The sequence below is a fragment of the Zootoca vivipara genome, chromosome 10 (assembly GCF_965207765.1).
Source record: "Zootoca vivipara chromosome 10, rZooViv2.hap1.1, whole genome shotgun sequence".
NCBI lineage: Eukaryota > Metazoa > Chordata > Lepidosauria > Squamata > Lacertidae > Zootoca > Zootoca vivipara.
The window spans coordinates 13,090,663-13,113,736 of record NC_142593.1 but is presented as its reverse complement, the minus strand read 5'-3'; the positions used below and the strand labels follow the sequence as shown (position 1 = coordinate 13,113,736).

General features: G+C 41.9%; 1 protein-coding gene across 1 annotated transcript in view; it reads left to right on the top strand.

The window, feature by feature from the left end:
* The window catches only part of SLC27A6 (solute carrier family 27 member 6), a 43,407-nt gene that overhangs the window by 10,128 nt on the left and 10,205 nt on the right, over positions 1-23,074 (top strand). Inside the window, exons 2-7 of the mRNA XM_035100003.3 lie at positions 1,740-1,946; positions 3,969-4,127; positions 6,286-6,410; positions 11,460-11,654; positions 18,205-18,295; positions 21,285-21,483. Of these exons, the coding sequence (XP_034955894.1) occupies positions 1,740-1,946; positions 3,969-4,127; positions 6,286-6,410; positions 11,460-11,654; positions 18,205-18,295; positions 21,285-21,483 (976 nt within the window). The remainder of the gene's footprint in view (positions 1-1,739; positions 1,947-3,968; positions 4,128-6,285; positions 6,411-11,459; positions 11,655-18,204; positions 18,296-21,284; positions 21,484-23,074) is intronic.

Here is a 23,074-nt window from a genome sequence, read left to right as displayed (position 1 = left end):
CTTCACAGCCACATCAGAGGAGAAGCAGGTGTGTGTGTGTGTGTGTGTGCGCGCACACACACACACAAACACGTGCATGTGTGTTCATGTGCTTTCCCCCATAATGCTAAGCCAGGACTAGCTAATCCATGGCCCTGCTAAAGTTGTTGGATCCCCTCGGCATACTGTACATGGGGCTACCCTTACGTCTGGTTTGCAAGCTACAGCCTGTTGAAAATGCAGCTGCTAGAGTGCTTAGTGGGACACCCAGCTGTAGAGGTATTGATTCAGTTTTGAAAGATGTGCCCTGGCACATCTTAATTAGACAATAAGGCAAGTTCAGGGGTTTGTTAACATTTAAAGCCTAAACCACTTGGGACAATGATACTTGACAAAACCACCTCTCCCAGTACAAATCGAGCTTATATTTAAGATCTGCCAAGTAGAATCCTCTGATTGCCTCTTCACAGCCACATCAGAGGAGAAGCAGGGATGTGTGTGTGCTGTGTGCTGTCAGTGTTTGAAAAAAGCAAAAGGTTCTGACCTCCTTTGCCTGGTCCTCGGACCCTAGTTGGCACAAAGAGTCCTTGAAAAAAAAGAGTACTTTGCAGAATGCTGCTTTTATTACAAAAGCAAAAACTTCTCCAACCACGACCAACAACTTTACACATCAAACGCAACCAGCTTTCTACCCAACCAACCACCACAAACACCCAAACAGACCAGCCTATATTTTTTCGCTTCATAAGATGCACCCGACCATAAGACACACTTAGTTTTTAGAGGAGGAAAACAAGAAAAAAAATATTCTGAATCATTTGTTGTACTAAACTAGTTAATAAACAACCGGTCCTGCTGCCGCATCTCGCTGGGGCAGGCACAGGAGGAGCGGTTGGGAGAGGCGCTGCGCTGTGCCTCTCCCAACCGCAGCTCCTATGCCAGCTCTTGCAAGCGGCAGAGGGATGAGCGGCCCGAAAGGGCTGTCTTCGGGCTGCTCATTCTTCCCCTGCCCCTTTGCCACTGTTGGCGGTTGCGGCGGAGGAAGGAGCAGCCCGAAAGGGCTGCTTTCGGGCTACTCGTTCCTCTGCTGCTGATGGGAGCCATGGTTCCAGTGGCAGAGGCATCCCTCCGCTCGCGACTGCAGCGGCAGCCAAGGGATCCCGCTGCCATCTAGTGCCTTCGCTCCCTAAGACGCACAGACATTTTCCCTTCCTTTTTCAGGAGGGGAAAAGTGCGTCTTATGGAGCGAAAAATACGGTATACACATGCATGAGTCACCCAGGCTTTGCCAATTCATTGAAGGCCGCTGACTCATGCTGACTTAGTTCCTTTTTTGAATGAAAGAAAAAGTAGCTAATTTTTAAGCCGTGACATGTGCTATCCCATGGCCCTGATAAATTTGTGGGATCCCATTGGCTCCAGCCAGCATAGCTAATGGTCAAGTAGTCCGACAACATCTGGGGGAAGGCATAGCTTAGTTACCCTTTTGTCAAACTTTGGATTAGTGTTGCGTGAGGCTAAATATCATGTCTTTCTCATACCCTAGTGCAGTGAAGAAATGAAAAGCAGAATGATGCTTTTTAGATGATAGTATATTTTGTTCTCAGTGGCTCCTTTTGGGTTCTGTTGAAGATTGTAATCTGGGACACATACCTGACCTGCTTCCTGCCCCAGTCTCCAATCTTGACAGGCATTTCACTACTGATATATGGTTATTGAATCCAGTATTGTATTTAATATGCTGCAATATTATTTTTTAGATATGCTTGGAACCTTGGAGGAAATTCTTCCTAGCCTCCAAGAAAATATCAGGATTTGGGTGATGGCGAAAGAATCCACATTGCCACATGTTAATACCATTTTGGACAAGCTGGAAGTTGTCTCTGATGATCCTGTACCAGTTAATCTCTGTGTTGCTAATAACGTGAAGGATCCTCACCTCTACATTTTTACCTCTGGAACAACAGGTACAACATTCTATAAAGGTTTTTGATACACACTCAGAAGTGATTGTGCTTTTTCTGGTTTTCTGTTTGTTTAATGATTAACCTAGTGCAAACACACTACAAATCTACACTGATATGGGAGGGCCCAACCTGGAAAAGCTCTTGGCTTGCAAAACAGTTAAAACTTTTCTTTCTTTCTATTTAAAGGCCAGCTGCCTACTGTATACTTCTGACCCCATAAACCTATATAGTAGTAAGCTTTTCAGTTTTTCCAGATGGCCAGGGCATTAAACTTACTCCTTAAAGAAACAACTACTTTTTGTTTTACCTTTTCATATTGCAAAACAACATCCACCACCTACTACCGTAATTCTACTTTGAACACTGGAACAAATGGCAGCATATTTTCTGATCATGTGACGTAGCTTTGGAATTTGGCTTTGTGAGCTTTATAATCTCCTTCCTTAGCATGTTGTTATACATCTGTTATGAAATGTTTCCTGTCCAAGCTTGCTGAGCTTACAGGTCATTGTGGAGAAAGAAAATAGGATTAAGTTACTAACTAGCCCTTTAGTTTTGAAGCAGATGGCCAGGTTTGTTGCCATTGGTACAGATGCTAAGAAGCTAAGATCTTTATGTGCTTGTTTTGAAACACTCCTTATCAGAGGACATGAAAAGCAACATTATATAGCTGATTAAAAACAAAATGTTTCACTCATAGTATTATTGTTATTTGTTAAATTTTACAATTATTTTTGTATTAAATATTATTTAAGAGGCCCTATTTGTCATCTTTTCATTTCATTTTGATTAACAGCAAAGGCTAATTTGTGTGTCTCTGTCATATACCAATATTATAGATACCTTTTCTTTTTCTTCTTTGATGCTTGCAGAACATGTCTTATCTCCATTACCCATAATATTTCCTGATCAATGATGTAGCACACCCACCCACCCCGGTTTTTAACTTGTGTTATTGAAACCAAGTGTCAAGTGCTTAAATCTTAATTTTTCATACATTTAAAGCCGCACTTGTGTGCATGGTCCCTCACATCTTCCAGGATCAGGTTGAAGCGCAAGTCAGTTTAATTCATGCTGCATATAGAATTTGCAAAAGCATCATTTGCCTAAAAATTTACAACTTTATAATTCAAGCAAAGAAGGTAGTGTGACCAGGTCCAGAAGTGAAGCTCCAAGGAAATAATTTGACCCAACTATATGTGTGATAGAATATCAGAGATTGGATCACACACATTTTTTCTTTTATTCAAATGAATCTGAGGGGAAAGGGAGCTGGTTAACAGCTTGTTCCCCTCCCTCCACCAACCAAGCTATTTTCCTAATCTAATTCACACCTGTAACACCTTTGATGCCTATAGCTTCAAGATGCATAGCTGCCAAGTTTTCCCTTTTCTCTCGAGGAAGCCTATTCAGCATAATGGAATTTCCCTTAAAAAAAGGGATAACTTGGCAGCTATGTCAAGATGCGATGCCTGAATTTAAATCAGGAAAGTGCCATAGGTGAAAGAACATAAGGATGTCCAATCTGTAAAAAGTTTTAATAGTTTCGGGGGGGGGGGAATCATTGATGGAGCTTTTTGTTTTATATACCTGGGTAGCAGGGAGTATATAGCTTCCATAAACTGGCTAATTGTTTTGAAATAACAAGCTTTCTTTTAAAATATATATATTATTATTTCATTTTTCTTCAAACAATAAAATATTTTTACGTCAAATTTCAATATCCCATTTTGAAATAATATGTTTTCTTAGTGCATTTACTTGCCTGTTATTTTAATATTTTCGCAGAATATATAGTGAATGGGCTTCAGCAGGAGCAACTGGTTTGTTTGTTTATTTTGGATGTTACTTAGTAATATCCCAGAACAATTTGTTTGTGCAAAATACATAAACTTTTTTAGCATATAGATGAAAATTTCACGCTGGAGTGCAAAAGGTAGCCATTGATTTTGTAATTAAGCAGTGTTTACTTCCTTTGAAAGAAAAAAAAAAGTTTGTGTATATTTTATTTCTTTGTTTCAGGTTTACCAAAGGCTGCAATTATCAGTCACCTGCAAGTTCTAAAAGGAGCTGCTGGATTATGGGCATTTGGTGCTACTTCTGATGACATAATTTATATTACTCTCCCCCTTTACCACAGTGCAGCTTCTCTACTTGGCATTGGTGGATGCATTGAACTGGGTAAGGCAAGCAGCCAAGCAGTCTTTAGTCATGCTGATGGAAAGTGTGTACAGTATTGTTAAACTGCATAACAAGTGTTTCTAAAGGAGATGAATGATCAACTTCTACACTGAAATAGTTAGAATAAGCCAAGAAAAGACCCTCAACCAATAAACACATTAATGGGGTGTAGTTGTTTTAAGTCACATTTCGAATCTCATTCTGCCACTTTGCTGTGGTACCAATTTAGAGAAGCTCAGTAATTCCCTTGATGATTACAGAATTATAATTCATGTGTGGGCGGTGCATGCTGTCCTAGCCAGGGGACAGCTTCTAGTCCATGTTTTGGGTGCATGCTTGGCATATTGAAGGAATGCAAAGTTACAGGTTATGTTCCATCACAGGTTAGGTTCCATCAAGGCAAGCAATGCAGGTATCAGCTGGATAGATCCAAATGAAGCTTAGGCTGCAGGTCGGACAAAGCAGGCCTTAATATCCCTATGACAAGCAGGAACCCTACACTGAGCCTTAAATAGGACTGCTGCTTTCTCTGAACAGCTGAGCCCCATTGCTTATGAGTAGAGCTACTTTTAAGGGGCCCAGCCCTATAAGGATGGAGAGTCAGAGCCCTGGGTCACGGGAAAGGGCAGCTGTAAGAAGCTCTGGAGAATATCTCCTTCCACCTGATACATGATGCTCCCATAGGACTTGAGTTACAGGCCTCTGAGGATAGCTTTATGTTGTTGAGATGGTTCTGTACTGGCTGCAGATCATATGGTGATAAGCATAATTTGTTTTCCATGATTTGGGAGAAAGACAGAGATGAAAGCATCTTCTGTTTAAAAAAGGGGGGGGGGTTACTGCAGTTTCACTTTTTCCTAATCAGCCAAATTACTCTGAAAAGCTGGGTCTTAGTTTTTGCTCTGCATAAAATGGATGAAAGTTCACACTAATACCATGTAACTTTCTGATACGCAGAGGACTCCTGCGTGCACAAAAAAGTGTCAGAGTGGGTGTGGTTGGATAAGCAGGGCATCCAAACTCTAAGGAGCAGCAAGCAAATTAAACATCCCTTCTCAGTTCATATAGCATTCTGCAAGTTTCTGTGTAAACAGGCATTTTCACCTCAAAGGAAATTTGCCAGTACTACCCAGAAGGGCGGCAGCCAATATGGCTGCATTATAAGAGTGTTGTGGTAGAATCAATGACCTCAAAGACACACCAAACATGTTGTTCAGGAGTGGTGATCAACCTGGTAGCTAGCACTGTCAGCTACTGGGATACAACCCACCAACCATAAAAGGCTTAAAATGCACACTCCAGTTCACCCTGCTCCCCTGATATCAAGGACTTGCCCTAGTCGTGGCCTGCCAGCAGTGTGAAAACGTCCAAGAGCCCCGCGGAAGGGTAGATTTATTGTTTATGCATCCAATTCAGTGTTTGAAGAAGCTTGTGCCGTAATAAATCTGTTGCTGCTTTTGCTATAACAGACTAACACACTTCTCCTCTGGCAACAGAGCAGAGTCACTGGGCCAAGTTCAGCCTTCATGCAAAGGCACAGTGTGTTTCAGGGGTGGGGAACATCTCAGCCTGAGGCCATATTCCCTTCTAAGCCATTTGAGGCCACATGCCAGTGGTAGGTGGGAAAAGAGGCGAAAGTGGGTGGGGCAACAAATGTAAACTTTACCTTTCTACAGGAGCCTAGTTTTTATGCAAAATCTTTCACCCCACTATCAGCCATCCAGACCATAGCTGTCAAGTTCTCCCCTTTTTAAAGGGAAATTCCCTTATGCTGAATAGGCTTCCTCGTGAGAAAAGGGAAAACTTGACAGCTATGATCCAGACAAGCAGGACACATGATCAGAGTTCAAAGACCCATTCCAGTCATTCAAAAATAGTGTGCAAGTTAGACACTAAGAGGTATGGCCTGAGGAGAGTCTAAGGGCCACACAGAGAGGTACGGGGATCTGCATTCAGCCCCCAAGACTTTGAGGTTCTCTGCGCCAATGTGTTGCAACATGTACATAGAGTTTTTAAACAATTAAACCAAGTGTGTATCAGTTAAATTCAAATCTGTTCTTAAGGATGTTAGAACTAAATAAGATTATCCAGTAGGTACTGTGCTTAGTGTCAACCAAATGTTAATCCTGAAACTGTGGTTTTGTCCCCCCCCCCCAAGGTGCGACATGTGTTTTAAGAAAGAAGTTTTCAGCTAGCCAGTTCTGGACTGATTGCAAAAAGTATAATATTACAGTTATTCAATATATTGGGGAACTGTGTCGTTACCTTTGCAAGCAGCCTGTGGTAAGTCCGATTAAAATAATATATTTATATGTTAGTTTTATCGATAGCCCACTCTTCATCTAATGAGACCCTAGAGCAGTTTACGAAAGACAATTTTAAACAATACAAAACATAATCAGATACCATCATAAAATTATTTAAACTATGCTTAAAACATGTGCGGCAGAAAACTCTGGCATCCATTAACAATTCTGAATGAGTTGGAACACTCCTGCTATCTCGGTTTCTAGCCTGGGTAAACAGTGTTGGATTTGTCCCCAAGATTGCAAGAATGTCAACATATTTTTAGTAAGAAAAAATGGGTGCTGCAAGAATTTCACTCATGCTAAGCATGCATAAATCTCTCCTGAGCCAAGGATCCCAGCCAAATATATATTGAGGCAGGGAACTCTTTGAAAGGATAGCCTGCCTCCTTTTATCTTATTGCTTCTAAAAGAAATCTACCTGCTTCTAAAGTACAGTATTTTCCCATGTATAAGACAACCTTTTAATGAAAATTTTAGTGATAAATTGGGGGTTTTCTTATATTTGGGTTAATACGGTAAGTAAACGAGGGCTGGAGTCTTGTTGGTAGCAAGGAACAGTTGGCAAGGAGGGGGGGGGCTTTGAAAAACAGCTCAGCAAAATTATAAAAGAAGCTCAACAACTGCTTTTGCGATTTTCCCCAAAAAGCTCAACAACTTCCTTAATTTTAAAATTTCTTAATTTTGGGCTCCCAAAAATAGGGGTTGTCTTATACATGGAGTTGTGTTATACACGGAGAAAAAAACGGTACGCGTGAAAGCAGAGTTAGATGTAGTCTCCATGGCATGCGTGATACGCATTTGCACTTTGGTGCCAATATTTACGGTACGCACAGCAATTCAGACTTCTCATAGTTAGTTTCTGGCTCAGCAACTTCCCCACAAAACGGCAATTCCTCAGTTATTTATGGAAATGCCTATATTGGGACTGACAGCATTTACTGCCATGTCATGCACAAACATCCAGAAAAAATGTGTTCTCTTTCATCTTACATTGTGAACGGCCCTGAAATCTGTTAATGAAGAGGGGTTACAAATCTAACAAGTAAGTAAGTAAAAACTTAAGAAGATAAATCAAGAAAGAACAATAGGAAAGTTCAAAGCAAGAGAAATACAAATTGTTGGTTCTCACCACTGTCCTATAAAAATGTGTAATGGCACCTACAAATTCATATCTCAGATGCATTCCCTCCAACTCCCAGTAAGAAAAATCTGGGATCGGGAGCAGCGCGGCATCGGAAGTCGCTTCTACGCATGTCTGGACATGCGTAGAAGCAACTTCCGGTGCCGGCGCTGCCCGATTTCCAGTGCCCAGACATGGGCAGAGTGGCACCCAAAATCGGTTCTGTGCATGTCCAGACATGCACAGGAGGAGACTCCCTGGCAGGTAGAAAATCTGAGGGATTTATGGGATTTTTCTCCATTCGGGATAACAGCGAGAAACAGGTTTAAATACGGGGGTTTCCTGCGAAAAACAGGAGACTTGGCAGCTATGCAGATGAAGAATTACAAAAAAATATTTGAAGACACAGCCACTCCAGCCAGACAAATTCCTTATATACACCCAGTGCTAATTACCAACAATAGTTTCCCATTCTTTTTACTATGCTACTATATTCAGAAGGGTGTGGATCAGATTGGATTGTTGACACCCTAGTATGAGCCCTGCCTGATTTAGGTTGCATATTCTTTCAGTGTAGAACTGAGAATAGCAATTGACAGACTGAAGATGGGGTTTGTGCAGAAAATAAAACAAGGTCTCATTGGGAGTGCTAAAGCTTTGGTTCGAGGCCAGTTTTGTTTTTGTTTTGTTTTGTAATAGCTGCCTCCCTCTTATTAGGGCCAGCATAACTGCTGAAGGAGAAACAACAACAATATGTTGTGTTATTTACTTATTTACACAACACATCCCACACTTTCAACATAATGTATGTTGCTAAGGCAGCTAACAGAGTAGAAATAAACTAGTATAATTTAAAACAACGAAGGTAGATAGAATTCAGTGTCATGCTGTTACAAATGCTCTATCTATGCAAGGCTAATAGCTTGCCAGATGGAACAACACCCCCCTCCCTGTCCCCCACATGCTGGTCTGAGGGTTGTTCTCCCCCTGAGTCAGTTCCAGAGGGCACACAGGAGAAGGGGAAAGCCTCATTGCACAAGGGAAGTCCCAGTGCAGGGCTTCCCGCTCACGGTGTTCTTTAGATGAATCTCGCCCAAAGCATACAATTAGTCTAATATTGTATTTTAATTGTTGCAACCCACCATGGGATATTAGGGTAAAAGGCAGGTAAGTAACAACAACAAGCTACCCCGCGACAGGGTGAGCTCCTGTTGCAAGGTCCCAGCTCCTGCCAACCTAGCAGTTCAAAAGCATGTCAAAGTGCAAGTAGATAAATAGGTACCGCTCCAGTGGGAAGGTAAACATTTACGTGTGCTGCTCTGGTTCGCCAGAAGCAGCTTTGTCATGCTGGCCACATGACCTGGAAGCTGTACGCCGGCTCCCTCGGCCAATAACGCGAGATGAGCGCCGCAACCCCAGAGTCGGTAACAACTGGACCTAATGGTCAGGGGGCCCCTTTACCTTACTGCAGTAACAGTCCACTCACATAAACAGTAAAACCAAGCTGTTCTTTAAAAAAAGTTTCTAAAGTAAATTAATACGATATTCATGAAATTGCATGACTTGCTTAACTCTTGTCGTTTCGCCATCTCACCCAATCTTGCTCACTTAATAGCTCTCAGATTTGTGGAAGGTTTCCATGATGTCATCAGGGTATTTCCAGTGTTTGCAACTTTGCACTTGCGTCTATAGGTCTGTTTCCTTACTCTACATGCTCCTTACTCTACATGCTCAAATGCTGGCCCCTGGCTCTGGCTGTTGCCTCAGAAGTATTTTCTGCATTGAGATGTGTTGAATTGGTTTAGTTACTTTGCAGTACTTTGCAGGGACTTGTGATTTTGCAAATCATTAAAGTTGCAAACAATGCCATAGCAGCTTTGAATTAATATGTCTCCTTGTGTGGGATATCTACAATAAACAAAGCTTTATTTTGTTAATAAAAAGGACAAATGGAAACAAAGTTTACCTGCATGTCAAACTGGCTACTAGAGAGTTTCATTTTCTGTAGGGGTATGAATTGAGCGGGTTTCTCTACTGGTCTTTTTTCATCACTGAACAAAAGGTCACAATAAAAGTCTTTGTTGTTGTTTTTAGTCTGGTGTTACCAGGATTTGCATTTCAATAACAGAGAATTCAGTGACCTCAGCAAAGGGTAGCTGCAGTGGTGCAGATGACATGCCAATTTGAAATTAGCAAGGAATCAGATTCCTTTAAAGGTAGGTGCTTTTAAAAGTAGGTGCTTAAATCAAGTCTATTTTAGTTGATTGCCTGGAGGAAAATAAGCAGGATAAACAAAAAAGCAACATGATTTAAATGACTTTTCTGCACATTAGAAAAATGGTTGCCCTGATCCAGCTAAAGGGAGTTGTGGCTAGGAATGCAATTCTTTGTGCAGTCTGCATAAAAACAAATCTGATTGTGCTCAACAGGGCTTTCTGCCATATAAGTGGCATTCTGTCATGTAAGCGGGTTTAGAATTGCAGCATAAATCTTTATTGAAACCAATGAAACAACTAACTACAATCTCATTGCTCACAGCGGGACCTAGGGCATATGTACACTTCCTTTTTGCCCGGCTGTCTAAAGCTCAATCGGTGCAAAGGTCAATCCGCAGAAAACCCAAATTGACATTTGCTCTTATTCAGCTTCAAAGAGTGGGGTTTCGCAAGGAGAGCTCAGGCCAGAAAAGAAAAGAAAGCAAGAGCATTACTATGCCTGGAAAGAGTGCAGCAAAAGAGAAGTGTGGATAAGCCCTCATTTAAAGCTAACTAGCTAGGTTGCCTGGGGTGCTCTGGTCCATGGGGTTACGAAGGGTCAGACACGACTAAACAACAACAACAAGAAGAAGCTAGGTTGGGGTAGTGATGATTAAAAATGCAAATGCTGGTTGTCACTTATGGTAATTTGTCATAGCCAAATGCAGTGTAAATTTTGCAGATTGAAACGCATTAAAATGTTGATAAGTTGTCAAGTATATAAATGCATAGACTGTTCCTAAGAACTGATTGTGGTTCAAACAGAGGTTACATTGTTAGTGATGTATATATACTTCTTTTTGGTCTTGATATCTCTAATCCAAGAGGTTTTGCAGGTTCTCAAACGCTATAAAAACCTGAGAAACTAAAAGGGGGAATAAGTATACATACCATTGTGAATGGTTACAGGTAGGTAGCCGTGTTGGTCTGACGCAGTCAAAATAAAAAAAATCCTTCCAGTAGCACCTTAGAGACCAACTAAGTTTGTCATAGGTATGAGCTTTCATGTGCATGCACACTTCTTCAGATATCTGGTATCTGAAGAAGTGTGCATGCACACGAAAGCTCATACCTATGACAAACTTAGCTGGTCTCTAAGGTGCTACTGGAAGGATTTTTTATTTTCATTGTGAATGGTGTTTTCACCATTCTAACTTCAACACAAACACACACACAAACACACACTCTCTCTCTCTCTCTCTCTCTCTCTCTCTCTCTCTCACACACACACACACACACACACACACTCCTATTGTCTGCCTCTAGCCTTAGGTGTAGAGTGGTAGAATGGACTCCCTTAGAAGGTGGGAGACTCTCCTTCATTTGATGTTTTAAGCAGAGGTTGGATCATAGATGATTTAGGTGTGATTCCTGCATTGCGGGGGTTGGACTAGATGACCCTTGGGTCCCTTCCAACTCTACAAGGAGCCATCCCATACAAGGACTGCCCTCAGGAACCTCCGAGGAATTGGTTGTGATTTTATGATGGGTCACACTGCAGCTGGTTTCTGATCTATAGATGAACTCAAGACGGCTGTTGGATTGTAATGTTTTTTTTAAAAAAATGTGAGCTTGGAATATGCTGTAGGTTAAAATGTGATGGGTTCATCTTAAGGATGTCTGTGTGTGTTTTTAAAATGTCTTTCAGAAAGAGGGAGAAAGGAATCACAAAGTTCGCCTAGCAGTTGGGAACGGAGTAAGAACAGATATCTGGAAGGAGTTTTTACACCGATTTGGTGACATCAAGATATGTGAATTTTATGGTGCAACGGAAGGAAACATTTGCTTCATGAATCACACAGGCAAAATTGGATCTGTGGGTCGAACTAATTTCTTTTATAAGGTGACTATTTACATGTATATACTGTGTGAAGGAATGCCTGATTAACATGACTTTTATAGTGTGGTAGTCGGCAAGTTCAGAGTCTGTAGACAACTGGGATTCTGCTCATAAATCACTTTTCTCTGAAGTGCTTCTCAGGGCTTGCTGTCATTTAGCTTTAATAAAACGAAACCCTCCAGTAGTAGCATAACTCCTGTGGTAGATCAGTGTATAGAAAGCTCCCTTTGTGTGGAAGTATGAATACTAAGAACAAAGAGTTGTCAGTGCATGCATTAGCATAGCAAGCAGTAAACAAGCCCAATTTACAACAACTCATTGTGAAACTCTTTCAAATATATCCTACAAAAATCCACTTATTTTTGTGTGATCATGACTACCGGTAGCATAGCAATAATGTGGTTCTACTGTTCTAACAGCTACTATGCCAGGACTGATGCCAATGTACCATAGTTTTAATCCTCTGCACTCCCAGCAGTGAGGTAGAAAGCACAACAGTATCATAACAAAAAGCTAAGGTTGTAATACTAATGGGTGGGTGCTTCCACCACATATCATTCATAATAATAATAATAATTTATTATTTGTACCCCACCCATCTGGCTGAGTCTCCCCAGCTACTCTGGGCGGCTTCCAATCAAATATTAAAACAATACAGCATTAAATATTAAAAACTTCCCTAAACTGGGCGGCCTTCAGGTGTCTTTTAAAAATAGGATAGCTGCTTATTTCCTTAACATCTGTTGGAAGGGCGTTCCACAGGTGGGTGCCACTACCGAGAAGGCCCTCTGTCTGGTTCCCTGTAACCTCACTTCTTGCAATGAGGGAACCGCCAGAAGACCCTCGGCGCTGGATCTCAGTGTCTGGGCTGAATGATGGGGGTGGAGACACTCCTTCAGGTATACAGGACTGAGGCCGTTTAGGGCTTTAAAGGTCAACACCATCACTTTGAATTGTGCTCGGAAACGTACTAGGAGCCAATGTAGATCTCTCAGGACCGGTGTTATGTGGTCCCGGCGGCCACTCCCAGTCACCAGTCTAGGTGCCGCATTCTGGATTAATTGCAGTTTCTGGGTCACCCCACATAGAGCGCATTGCAGTAATCCAAGTGGGAGATAACCAGAGCATGCACCACTCTGGCGAGACAGTCTGCGCGCAGGTAGGGTCTCAGCCTGCATACCAGATGGAGCAGATAGACAGCCGCCTTGGACACAGAATTAACCTGTGCCTCCATAGACAGCTGTGAGTCCAAAATGACTCACAGCTGGTCCTTCAGGGGCACAGTTACCCTATTCAGGACCAGGGAGTCCCCAACACCCGCCCGCCCCCTGTTCCCCAAAAACAGTACTTCTGTCTTGCCAGGATTCAACCTCAATCTGTTAGCCGCCATCCATCCTCCAACCGCCTCCAGGCACTTAACACAGGACATTCACCGCATTCACTGGTTCTGATTTAAAAGAGAGGTAGAGCTGGGTGCCTCTCCCAGCGGCTTCATATAGATATTAAAAAGCATGGAGGAGAGAACGGAACCCTGAGGCATCCCACAAGTGAGTGCCTAGGGGTCTGAACACTCATCCCCTAACACCACTGGAGAAAGGAGCGGAACCACTGTATAACAGTGCCCCCAGCTCCCAGCCCCTCTAGACAGTCCAGAAGGATGTTATGGTCAATGGTGTCAAAGGCCGCTGAGAGATCCAGCAGAACTAGGAAACAGCTCTCACCTTTGTCCCTAGCTCGCTGGAGATCATCAACCAGCACGACCAAGGCAGTTTCAGTCCCATGGTGAGGCCTGAATCCCGATTAGAAGGGATCCAAATGGTCCGCATCCTCCAGGCGTGCCTGGAGTTGTTCAGATGGTAGCCAGTGAATGGCACCAGTCATTTTGCATCTCCAACCAAACGAGACATCACATGTTGAAGTCAATATTCCCTCCCTCACACAATATACTACCTTGCTTCTCCTTGAACTCTCAGCAACGTTTGATTCCATCACCTATGGTATTCTTCTGGAGAAGCTACCTAAGGTGGGTGACACAGCCTTGCAGTGGTTGCAGTCCTGCTGTGATGAGTTTAAATTAACTATGAAAAGCCTGAATCCATTAACAGAAGGCTCCTTGGTCCAGCAGATGTTTCTATGAAAATAGGGAGATGATTTCCTCCCATTTCCTGTTCAGTTCTCATTTCACCATACTGTTTTAGAGGGTCCCCCCAAACTCCGGAGCAGATTTGTAGGACTGCACAGGGTGGAGTTGCAAAGGGAAGCATGCATTGAAGTAAATTAGACCCCTGCTTCCATTCAAAGAAGGGAGCAACCATATAATCCAAGAGTTGTTCATTAAACACATTGATTTTTATATACCCTGCAAGGGGTTAATATTGGAATGACTTTAGTTGTGGATAAAGCATAAGGATTAAAGTTCCTGAGGCCTCTTTTACAAAGTGGCTCATTTGTGTGAAGCAAGAAAGACTGCACATTCAAAGGATGTTGGTCCAACAGAAGGCTCTTAGTACTTCTTGTGTGTGTCCCCTTCTCACAAAGGAATTGAAAAGAAGATACCAATTGAATCAGCAACATGGTCAGCATTCTGAGTGTCTTGACTTCCTGGAGTACTTCAAGTCTTTTGAACAGTTACTCATCTAGTTTTCATTTTGGATCTCTTCCCAGTTGATGGGTATTGTTGTGTAGTGAGTGACAAGCTGTTTAAGTCTAAAAGGGATAAGTAATTGCAGGGCTTGAGAAACATGGTCTAAGAGCTTGACAATGAAATTTGAGAAGTCTCTGCATTCTGGACAATCATGCTTGTTCAGTAATTTTTTACTTGTACTGAAAAGTCCTTTATGGGAAATACATTGAATTACAAGCTAAATAGTGAAATAGATATTTCTGAACTAAGGATTGTAGCAGCCAATTCATATCGTTGACAACTCATTCCCATTGAATCCAGTATGTGCAAGACCACTTCTAAAACGTCTGTATTTTTGTGCTATTTTTTTTAAAAAATCTTGTGAGTTTATAAGGCTGCCAGACTTTTGCTGCAATAAGAACTCATACATTATTCATAATATTTACATTCTCTACATTCTAAAAAAAGAAGCAGCAATCTCCCCCCCCTCACGTTAAATCAGCATACATATTGCCCTTTCTCTTGATATAAGTTAACCAGTTTAGTCTTAAGGGAGCTCATCTGTTCCAAAGCACAGAAATGGCCGTGGCTTTAAACTATAGTAGTCCCTGTGTGCTGTGAAAACACAAGTGAGATCTACAATGAAAAGTTGCAATGTGGAGTGCTGCTGTTCATGCTTCTAGCCACTCGGTTCCATTCTTTCACTCCGCTCTAGTTTTCCATTTGCCCTCTGCCCCAGTTAGCCGTCATTCCGTGGCCGCTGAGCATGCTCACTTTGCATTAGGCTGGTTTTGAGGCATACTCCCCTTCAGCTGCTATTCTGAATACACTAACCTGGGAGTGTGTTCCCATGATCTCAATTGGGGCCTTACTTCTGAGTAGGCACATACTTTCTAGATGTTTACCATGCTGCTTGTAACCCTCCTATTGTTTATTGATGGTGCAGTTTTGGTTATATGAGCACCAGAACACCAGATATTGAGAAAATTTGGACCCAAGAATAAGCATTTCTCTTTCCAGAGGCCATTGGATGGCACAACTATTCTATTTTTCTTCAAACCCAATATCTCGTAGCATAGATTAGTCATGGTACATTTCCTTTCCCCGTCAACTAAAGCCTGAAACAGAAATAATTGTTTCCTTAGTTTTTCAATTAGTGGGTTAGTCAGTTCCCATCTGGGAGTATTAATTTATGCCAGCTGAGGCTTTCTATGAATTAAAATATTAGTTATTTGACTTTGTTGTCTGTTGGACATTATTAGTAGCAGGGGGTATTTAAAAGATTCCAGTGACAGCTGTATCATTTGGGTCTTGGGCTTCTTGAGTTTCTAATAAGTATTATATTTCAACCAAATAAAATAATGCAGTTTTACCCCATCCTGAGGATATTGCAAGAAAGAGTTCTATTTCTATTTTATTTACATTATTTCAAAAATGTTAGTTTTTCTGCTTAAAGAAATGTTAAATTATTTTGTTAAGATGGGAGATCCTAAGGCAGAGCTTTCCAAACTTTTCATGTTGTTAACACACTTTTTGGACATGCATCATATTTTACGACACAGTAACTCAGTTTTCCTAGCAAACCGGAGGTTAAACTAACCCCTTTCCAGCCTGGGCTACCAAAATAATAATGGGTCTTAGAACCAAGCCTTATACAAAAGGGCTGCGGCTAGAAAAGAGGAGACCAAGAGGTGATATGATAGCCATCTTCAAATATCTAAAGGGTTGGCCGCTTGGACGATGGAGGCAAACCGTAAACTATAAACCTATAACAAGCTGTGCGTAACTAATGCAGAATTTATCCCTGTCCTCCTGCCCATCAACTGATATTACCAGTGATGTCAGCTAAAGGGCAAGTAGACGTGCTTTAGGGGAAATGGCCTTGTGGGCCAAATTGGAGCCCTGGCAGTCTGATCTTGGTTCATTGGGCAGAGGTTTCCCACCCCTACGCAAAGCCATGGTTTACCTTAGCACTGCATGCCAACCAGTCCAGCAACTCCCACTGCTGTGTTCAAAGATATCAACTGGGTCATTCTTCAATGCCTTGTTAATGGGAAAATCCAACAAGAGAATCCAGGTGTCTTTCCCCAGACGGTATATCAGCTTCAGGAGAGCCACAGTTGTTCAGCGCTCAAGCTGCCGTGTGCTGTTGCTTGGAAGATATAATTTCCTTGAAGATATAATTTCCAAACCTCTTCTTCCCTGTTCTGACACTGGTGAAAGAGGGTCTTGCTGTGGAGGAATTGACTTCAGCATCAGTGTTTTTTTAAAATGTGCTGCTAGCATCTGAAGGCCATGATGAGTTACAGTTGTTAAAGTGTTATTCAAGCTGTTCTCCATTTGATCCTACACACACACACACACACACACACACACACACACACAAACACTCACAGAAGAACCTCTTTTGATGGTGTTGGATAACAAGTACAAGCTGCAACTTGTACACAAGTTTATACACAATTTATACACAATTCACAAACATGGTTTGCTTTAAATAGTCATACTGAATGGATTGGACTCAAATAATGAATGGAAGGAAAATAAATGGTAGTGCTATTTAGGAATACCAGCACAAGAGCTTGCAGAAGATTTTACATGCTGCTAAGAGAGGGACACGGGTGGAGCTGTGGGTTAAACCACAGAGCCTAGGGCTTGCCGATCAGAAGGTCGGTGGTTCGAATCCCCGCGATCCCCCGCTCCTGTTGCTCAGTCCCAGCTCCTGCCAACCTAGCAGTTCAAAAGCACGTCAAAGTGCAAGTAGATAAATAGGTACCACTCCAGCGGGAAGGTAAACAGTGTTTCCGTGTGCTGCTCTGGTTCGCCAGAAGCAGCTTTGTCATGCTGGCCACATGACCTAGAAGCTGTACACCGGCTCCCTCGGCCAATAACGCGAGATGAGCACTGCAACCCCAGAGTCAGTCATGACTGGACCTAATGGTCAGGGGTCCCTTTACTTTTACCTTAGGAGAGGGAAGTTCTGTAGCAGTTGCTAGGATTCCATTTGTGAGGGGGGAAATTGCACATCCTCTTCTGCAAATGGAATAACATTTTTGGATTTAGCATGAGTTGTGAAACAGGACATTTTTCCGATATATTCTGCAAATTAACATGGATCCAAAGTTGCATGTTATATCTGAAACTTATTCATATATATCTTATTGTATGTCATTGATACTGTAAGGTGACTCCCTTTTCATACTGTGTGTAATTGTGTAGGTTGAAAGTGGCCTTCCTGTGGAGCTTTCTTATATTATGGAAATGAGGGAAGCAAGTCAACAGGTGGTCATTGAAGGAATACTTTGACTCATATTTTGAAGCGCCTCTTCATTTTGTTGTCTAGAAACACATGCAAATGTTACATGAGAATGCTGCTTTCTACAGTTAGTAGATCTATATTTTGACTGCCACAATTTCATCTATTCCTTTACTCCAGGGGTGACTAATCTTCAGCCCTCCAGATGTTGCTGAACTCTTTACCAGACTGAACCAGCATGTATAATGATAGAGGTTTGTAGTTCAGCAATGTTTGGAGGCTGACAGGTTTCCCACCCCTGATTTATCTTTTTGAATTTCACAACCTGACATTTGAGAAAGTTTTGAAATGCATTTTGTATAACTTGGTAAGCACATTAGAACTTTTGAACGTGGTATATGGAATTACTTCATTTTGCAGCATTGGTGCCCAAGGTTTTCAATATTCCCCATGCTTGTTTATTTACAAATATACTGACAATAACAAAAGTACTCTGAGTAGTGTACAATATGAATAGTACAATTAAAATGTATTTGTTGCATCTTTATAAAAGCTTACTTTTAGGTAAGTACAATTAAGTAGAGCACACAACTCATTTAATGTATATTATTGAAAGTTGCCACAAGATGTCACTGTCTAAACATTACTGATCCAGTTTTTCTTTCTACTTTAAGCTCTTTTTCCCTTTCGACTTAATCAAGTACGATTTGCAAAAAGGAGAGCCAATCAGAAACAAACATGGATGGTGTGAAAGAGTTAAGAAAGGTAAGGGTTTTATCCTGAATTTTGATGGCAATAAATACTCCAGAGGTATATTGGATGCCTAATTGAAATTGAAACACAAATTGCAATAGGACTGCAGTTTCTTAACAGGCATAGTCACTGTTCCTTAGTCATATGAGAGAAACCACCTTAGCCATTGTTGTACTGGGAATCCCTGGACTAAGCTGTATCATTCAGGATGCTGAGAATCTTAGCTTGAATTTTTAAGGATTGCTGAGAAAAACTTAAATATTCTAGGCTAGGGCAGTGTTTCTCAACCTTGGGTCCTCAGCTGTTGCTGGACTACAATTCCCATCATCCATAGCTAGCAAGACCAATAGTCAAGAGTGATGGGAGATGTAGGTCCAACAACAGCTGGGGACCCAAGGTTGAGAAACACTGTTCTAAGGCATATTTTGCTAAAGTTGTAGGGCTTGTTTGTACACAGAGATGCACATAGACATTACAACACCATTATATACCATATTTTTCCATGTATTACACGAGGTTTTTTGACTCAAAAATCATGTCAAAAAACGAGTTGTCCTATACACGGATAGTGGGATGGGGGGGGGGGGAGAAGCAGTGCGTACGCCAGCCGGTTGGTGGGAGCGCAACTTCCCCCTGATGCTGCTGCACACGGGAAATGATCTAGGAAGTGTTTCCTGCTCGCAGCTGCATGGGGGGAGAAGCTCAACAACTCTGGGCCATCTCCCCTCATTTTGTTAAAATTGAGTCCCCCCAAGTAGGGGGTGTCTTATACACGGGGGCGTCTTATAGATGGAAAAATAATGTAAGTGCTGCTCCGTGGTACAAGGAGACAGAAAATTAACATGTTTGAAATATCAGAAAAACACGATGGAGTTCTGGTAAAATGTTTTGGTCAAATTGCTTGTTGAACTTAAAAACTAGAAAAGCATTAGCGGAGTCCATGTGTAACTCAGTTATATTACAACCACTGTGTTACATGGGTTTATCATCATCTTAGGGACCCAGGTGGCGCTGTGGGTTAAACCGCAGAGTCTAGGGCTTGCCGATCAGAAGGTCGGCGGTTCGAATCCCTGCAACAGGGTGAGCTCCCGTTGCTCGGTCCCAGCTCCTGCCCACCTAGCAGTTCGAAAGCACATCAAAGTGCAAGTAGATAAATAGGGACCGCTCCGGCGGGAAGGTAAACAGCGTTTCCGTGCGCTGCTCTGGTTCGCCAGAAGCAGCTTTGTCATGCTGGCCACATGACCCAGAAGCTGTCTGCGGACAAACGCTGGCTCCCTCGGCCTATAGAGCGAGATGAGCGTCGCAACCCCAGAGTCGGACACGACTGGACCTGATGGTCAGGGGCCCCTTTACCTTTATCATCATCTTAAAACGAGAGGCTGCAATTTCCAGCCACGATGGCATCATGACAGAATGTGCTTATGAGACCCTACTTGGGCCTCATTAAATCCATTCAGAATAAATATTCTGACAGTCCATCCAGCATCCTTGCAATGAATACTAGATTCCAATGGTGTCATTTTATGCCTGGGTTTGTTTGTTTTTTGCAAGCAAAAGCAAGGAGATGCTTTTAGTTTTGCATTGTTTCTTTTATTCCAGCGTTGAGTACTTCTCCCAGCCTGTCACAGTTTCCATGCTGTCAGCGATGCAAATTCTTAACAATTGCTCTGATATAAAGCCTTACTCTTTATTCATACATAGCGAGGTTGTTATTTTATTTGCTAGAAAAGTCTCTAGAATTTTTAATGCATAGCTGCAGCTGCTAAGAATCAAATAACGCCAAGCCACTGCTGTCATCTGGTGGCCAGATTGTGAAACAATTTTGTTTCTTTTTATTTGTATGTTATTTACATATTTACAGCTATTTAATTCTAACAAGCTTATATCTCATTGTTTCAATTTATTTGGGATTCTTTGTTATTTCTTCTTTAACCCATATTTAAGGAAAATAATGAGACCACGGGAAAGCAATCCACTTGACGTTTTTGCTAGAAAAACTAGACTGGTTTTTTGGCTAGATTGGAATTTCCCTTTCGTATGTTGATTAATATACACAACCTGATCTTGGGAAATCTGTGTCTATAATTTCCACTCTGTCCTATTCCCCGCCCCCCCCCCAAAAAACACTGCAAAGGGATACTCAGTTATGTGAAGACCAAGGTAGCATGCATAATGCACAGGCCCTGAAATTTGGGTGTTGAAATGTTGAGGTTCAAACTCCTGTATGTGGAAAGAGCCTTCAATCTTTCTAAATAGCCCAGAATATTTTCCCCCAAACCTAATGCGGCCTTAAAACCACATTGGCTTAGAGCTAAGCAGTCCCTCTTAAGTTCTGTTTCTCTTCGAATATCTCCCCCCCCCATTTTTGTGGCCCAAATGTATCAGAGACATAGTTTATTATCAAATTGCAGTACATCTGGATGTGAGAGTTCTGGCATGGCCCGCCCTACCAGTAGGCAGAATGAAGCACCTGCTTCAGTTGTTAAATGCCAGGTGACAGAACCGTTCTCCCAGAGTCCTCCAAAATTGCATTCTCTCCGCTCCCTAAGTTACTCTGCTGTACTCAGGTCTGGTATAGGATGTTATCCCATCACCAGTGTTAAAGTGAGATTTAACTCCTAGTCCAGTTGGATTCTGTACATGGAATGAGGTGCCACCATCTTCTCCTTCTCAAGAAGTCTTGAGATTGTATGTTGACTACAGTCTGCTTTTGATTTATCATGGCCATAGTATAATAATTTAGAGCAGAGCAGAGCCGCCGTTATATCTTTCTTAGGATCTTTTAGAGCGAATCAACATGCTTCTTGGTCAGCATTTTGTGATCACTTTGGGTTGACAAGAGAGGCAATGCAAGAGAAACTCGCATACACACAAACACTTTTTGCTACGATGCTTCAAGAGGCATTCTGTCCTTTTAATAGCTTTAGACAACTTGGTAAATAATTACAGATTGTGCTGAGCTAACTTGAATCTATCTTCTTCTCTACAATTTTACACGCAGGTGAGCCCGGCCTCTTAATATCCAAAGTACACTCAAAGAATCCATTCTTTGGCTATGCTGGAAATAAGAGAGACACAGAAAAGAAATTACTGTGTGGCGTGTTCAAGAAGGAAGATTTTTATTTCAATACAGGGGACCTGATATTTCAAGATCAAGAGAACTTTCTTTATTTTTGGGACAGGACAGGAGATACATTCAGGTACAGCTACTAATAAAACTTAAACCGTGTGTGTGTGTGTGTGTGTGAACTGATAGTGCTGCTTACACTTACTTTCATTCTATGCCCAATGCACCCTACATCTGACTATAAACATTTTCACCAAGCGGGGGGGAATATTTTATCCTTGGAAATAGCTAATCATAAGAAGCAGGGAATACATTTGCCAACAACACTACCTGTTTGCTCTAATAATATGCTTTGCTTTAAGTTTACAGGTTGATTTTTCTAACAATTAAATTCACAGCTAACCTTTGTAAGTTTAATTCCTCAAGATATTGAAGTCAAAAGGTGTACAGTGGTACCTCTGGTTATGAACTTAATTATTTCTGGAGGTTCGTTCTTAACCTGAAACCATTCTTAACCTGAAGCACCACTTTAGCTAATGGGGCCTCCCGTTGCCACTGTGCCGCTGGCGCGCAATTTCTGTTCTCATCCTGAGGTAAAGTTCTTAACCCGAGGTACTACTTCCGGGTTAGCGGATTCTGTAACTCAAATTGTTTGTAACCCGAGGTGTTTGTAACCTGAGGTACCACTGTATTGATAATGATGAATGGTGGTATTTATCCTGCTCAGTGTAGAACAATTAAAAAATAACTTGTCCTTTGATTTCAATGGGTTTACTTTGAGTAGGACTGACATTGGCTACAACTGTGGTTTTTCGTTATATTCGCAAAAGCCTGGGCAAGCCTTCATCCCACACACTCCTCCTCTCTCCTTCTCTGGAGCAGCAAATAGGAGATTGTAAGCTTTCACTTCCATTTTTAGCTAACTGCAGTTAAGCATTATAGAATCATAGAATCATAGAGTTGGAAGAGACCACAAGGGCCGTCCAGTCTAACCCCCTGCTGAGCAGGAAACACCATCAAAGCATTCTTGACAGATGGCTGTCAAGCCTCTGCTTAAAGACCTCCAAAGAAGGAGACTCCACCACACTCCTTGATAGCACATTCCACTGCCGAACAGCTCTTACTGTCAGGAATTTCTTCCTAATGTTTAGGTGGAATCTTCTTTCTTGTAATTTGAATCCATTGTTCCGTGTCCGCTTCTCTGGAGCAGCAGAAAACAACCTTTCTCCCTCCTCTATATGACATCCTTTTATATATTTGAACATGGCTATCATATCACCCCTTAACCTTCTCTTCTCCAGGCTAAACATACCCAGCTCCCTAAGCCGTTCCTCATAAGGCATCATTTCCAGGCCTTTGACCATTTTGGTTGCCCTCTTCTGGACACGTTCCAGCTTGTCAGTATCCTTCTTGAACTGTGGTGCCCAGAACTGGACACAGTACTCCAGGTGAGGTCTGACCAGAGCAGAATACAGTGGTACTATTACTTCCCTTGATCTAGATGCTATACTATTGATGCAGCCCAGAATTGCATTGGCTTTTTTAGCTGCTGCATCACACTGCTGACTCATGTCAAGTTTGTGGTCTACCAAGACTCCTAGATCCTTTTCACATGTACTGCTCTCAAGTCAGGTGTCACCCATCCTGTATTTGTGCCTTTCATTTTTTTTTGCCCAAGTGTATTACTTTACATTTCTCCTTGTTAAAATTCATCTTGTTTGCTT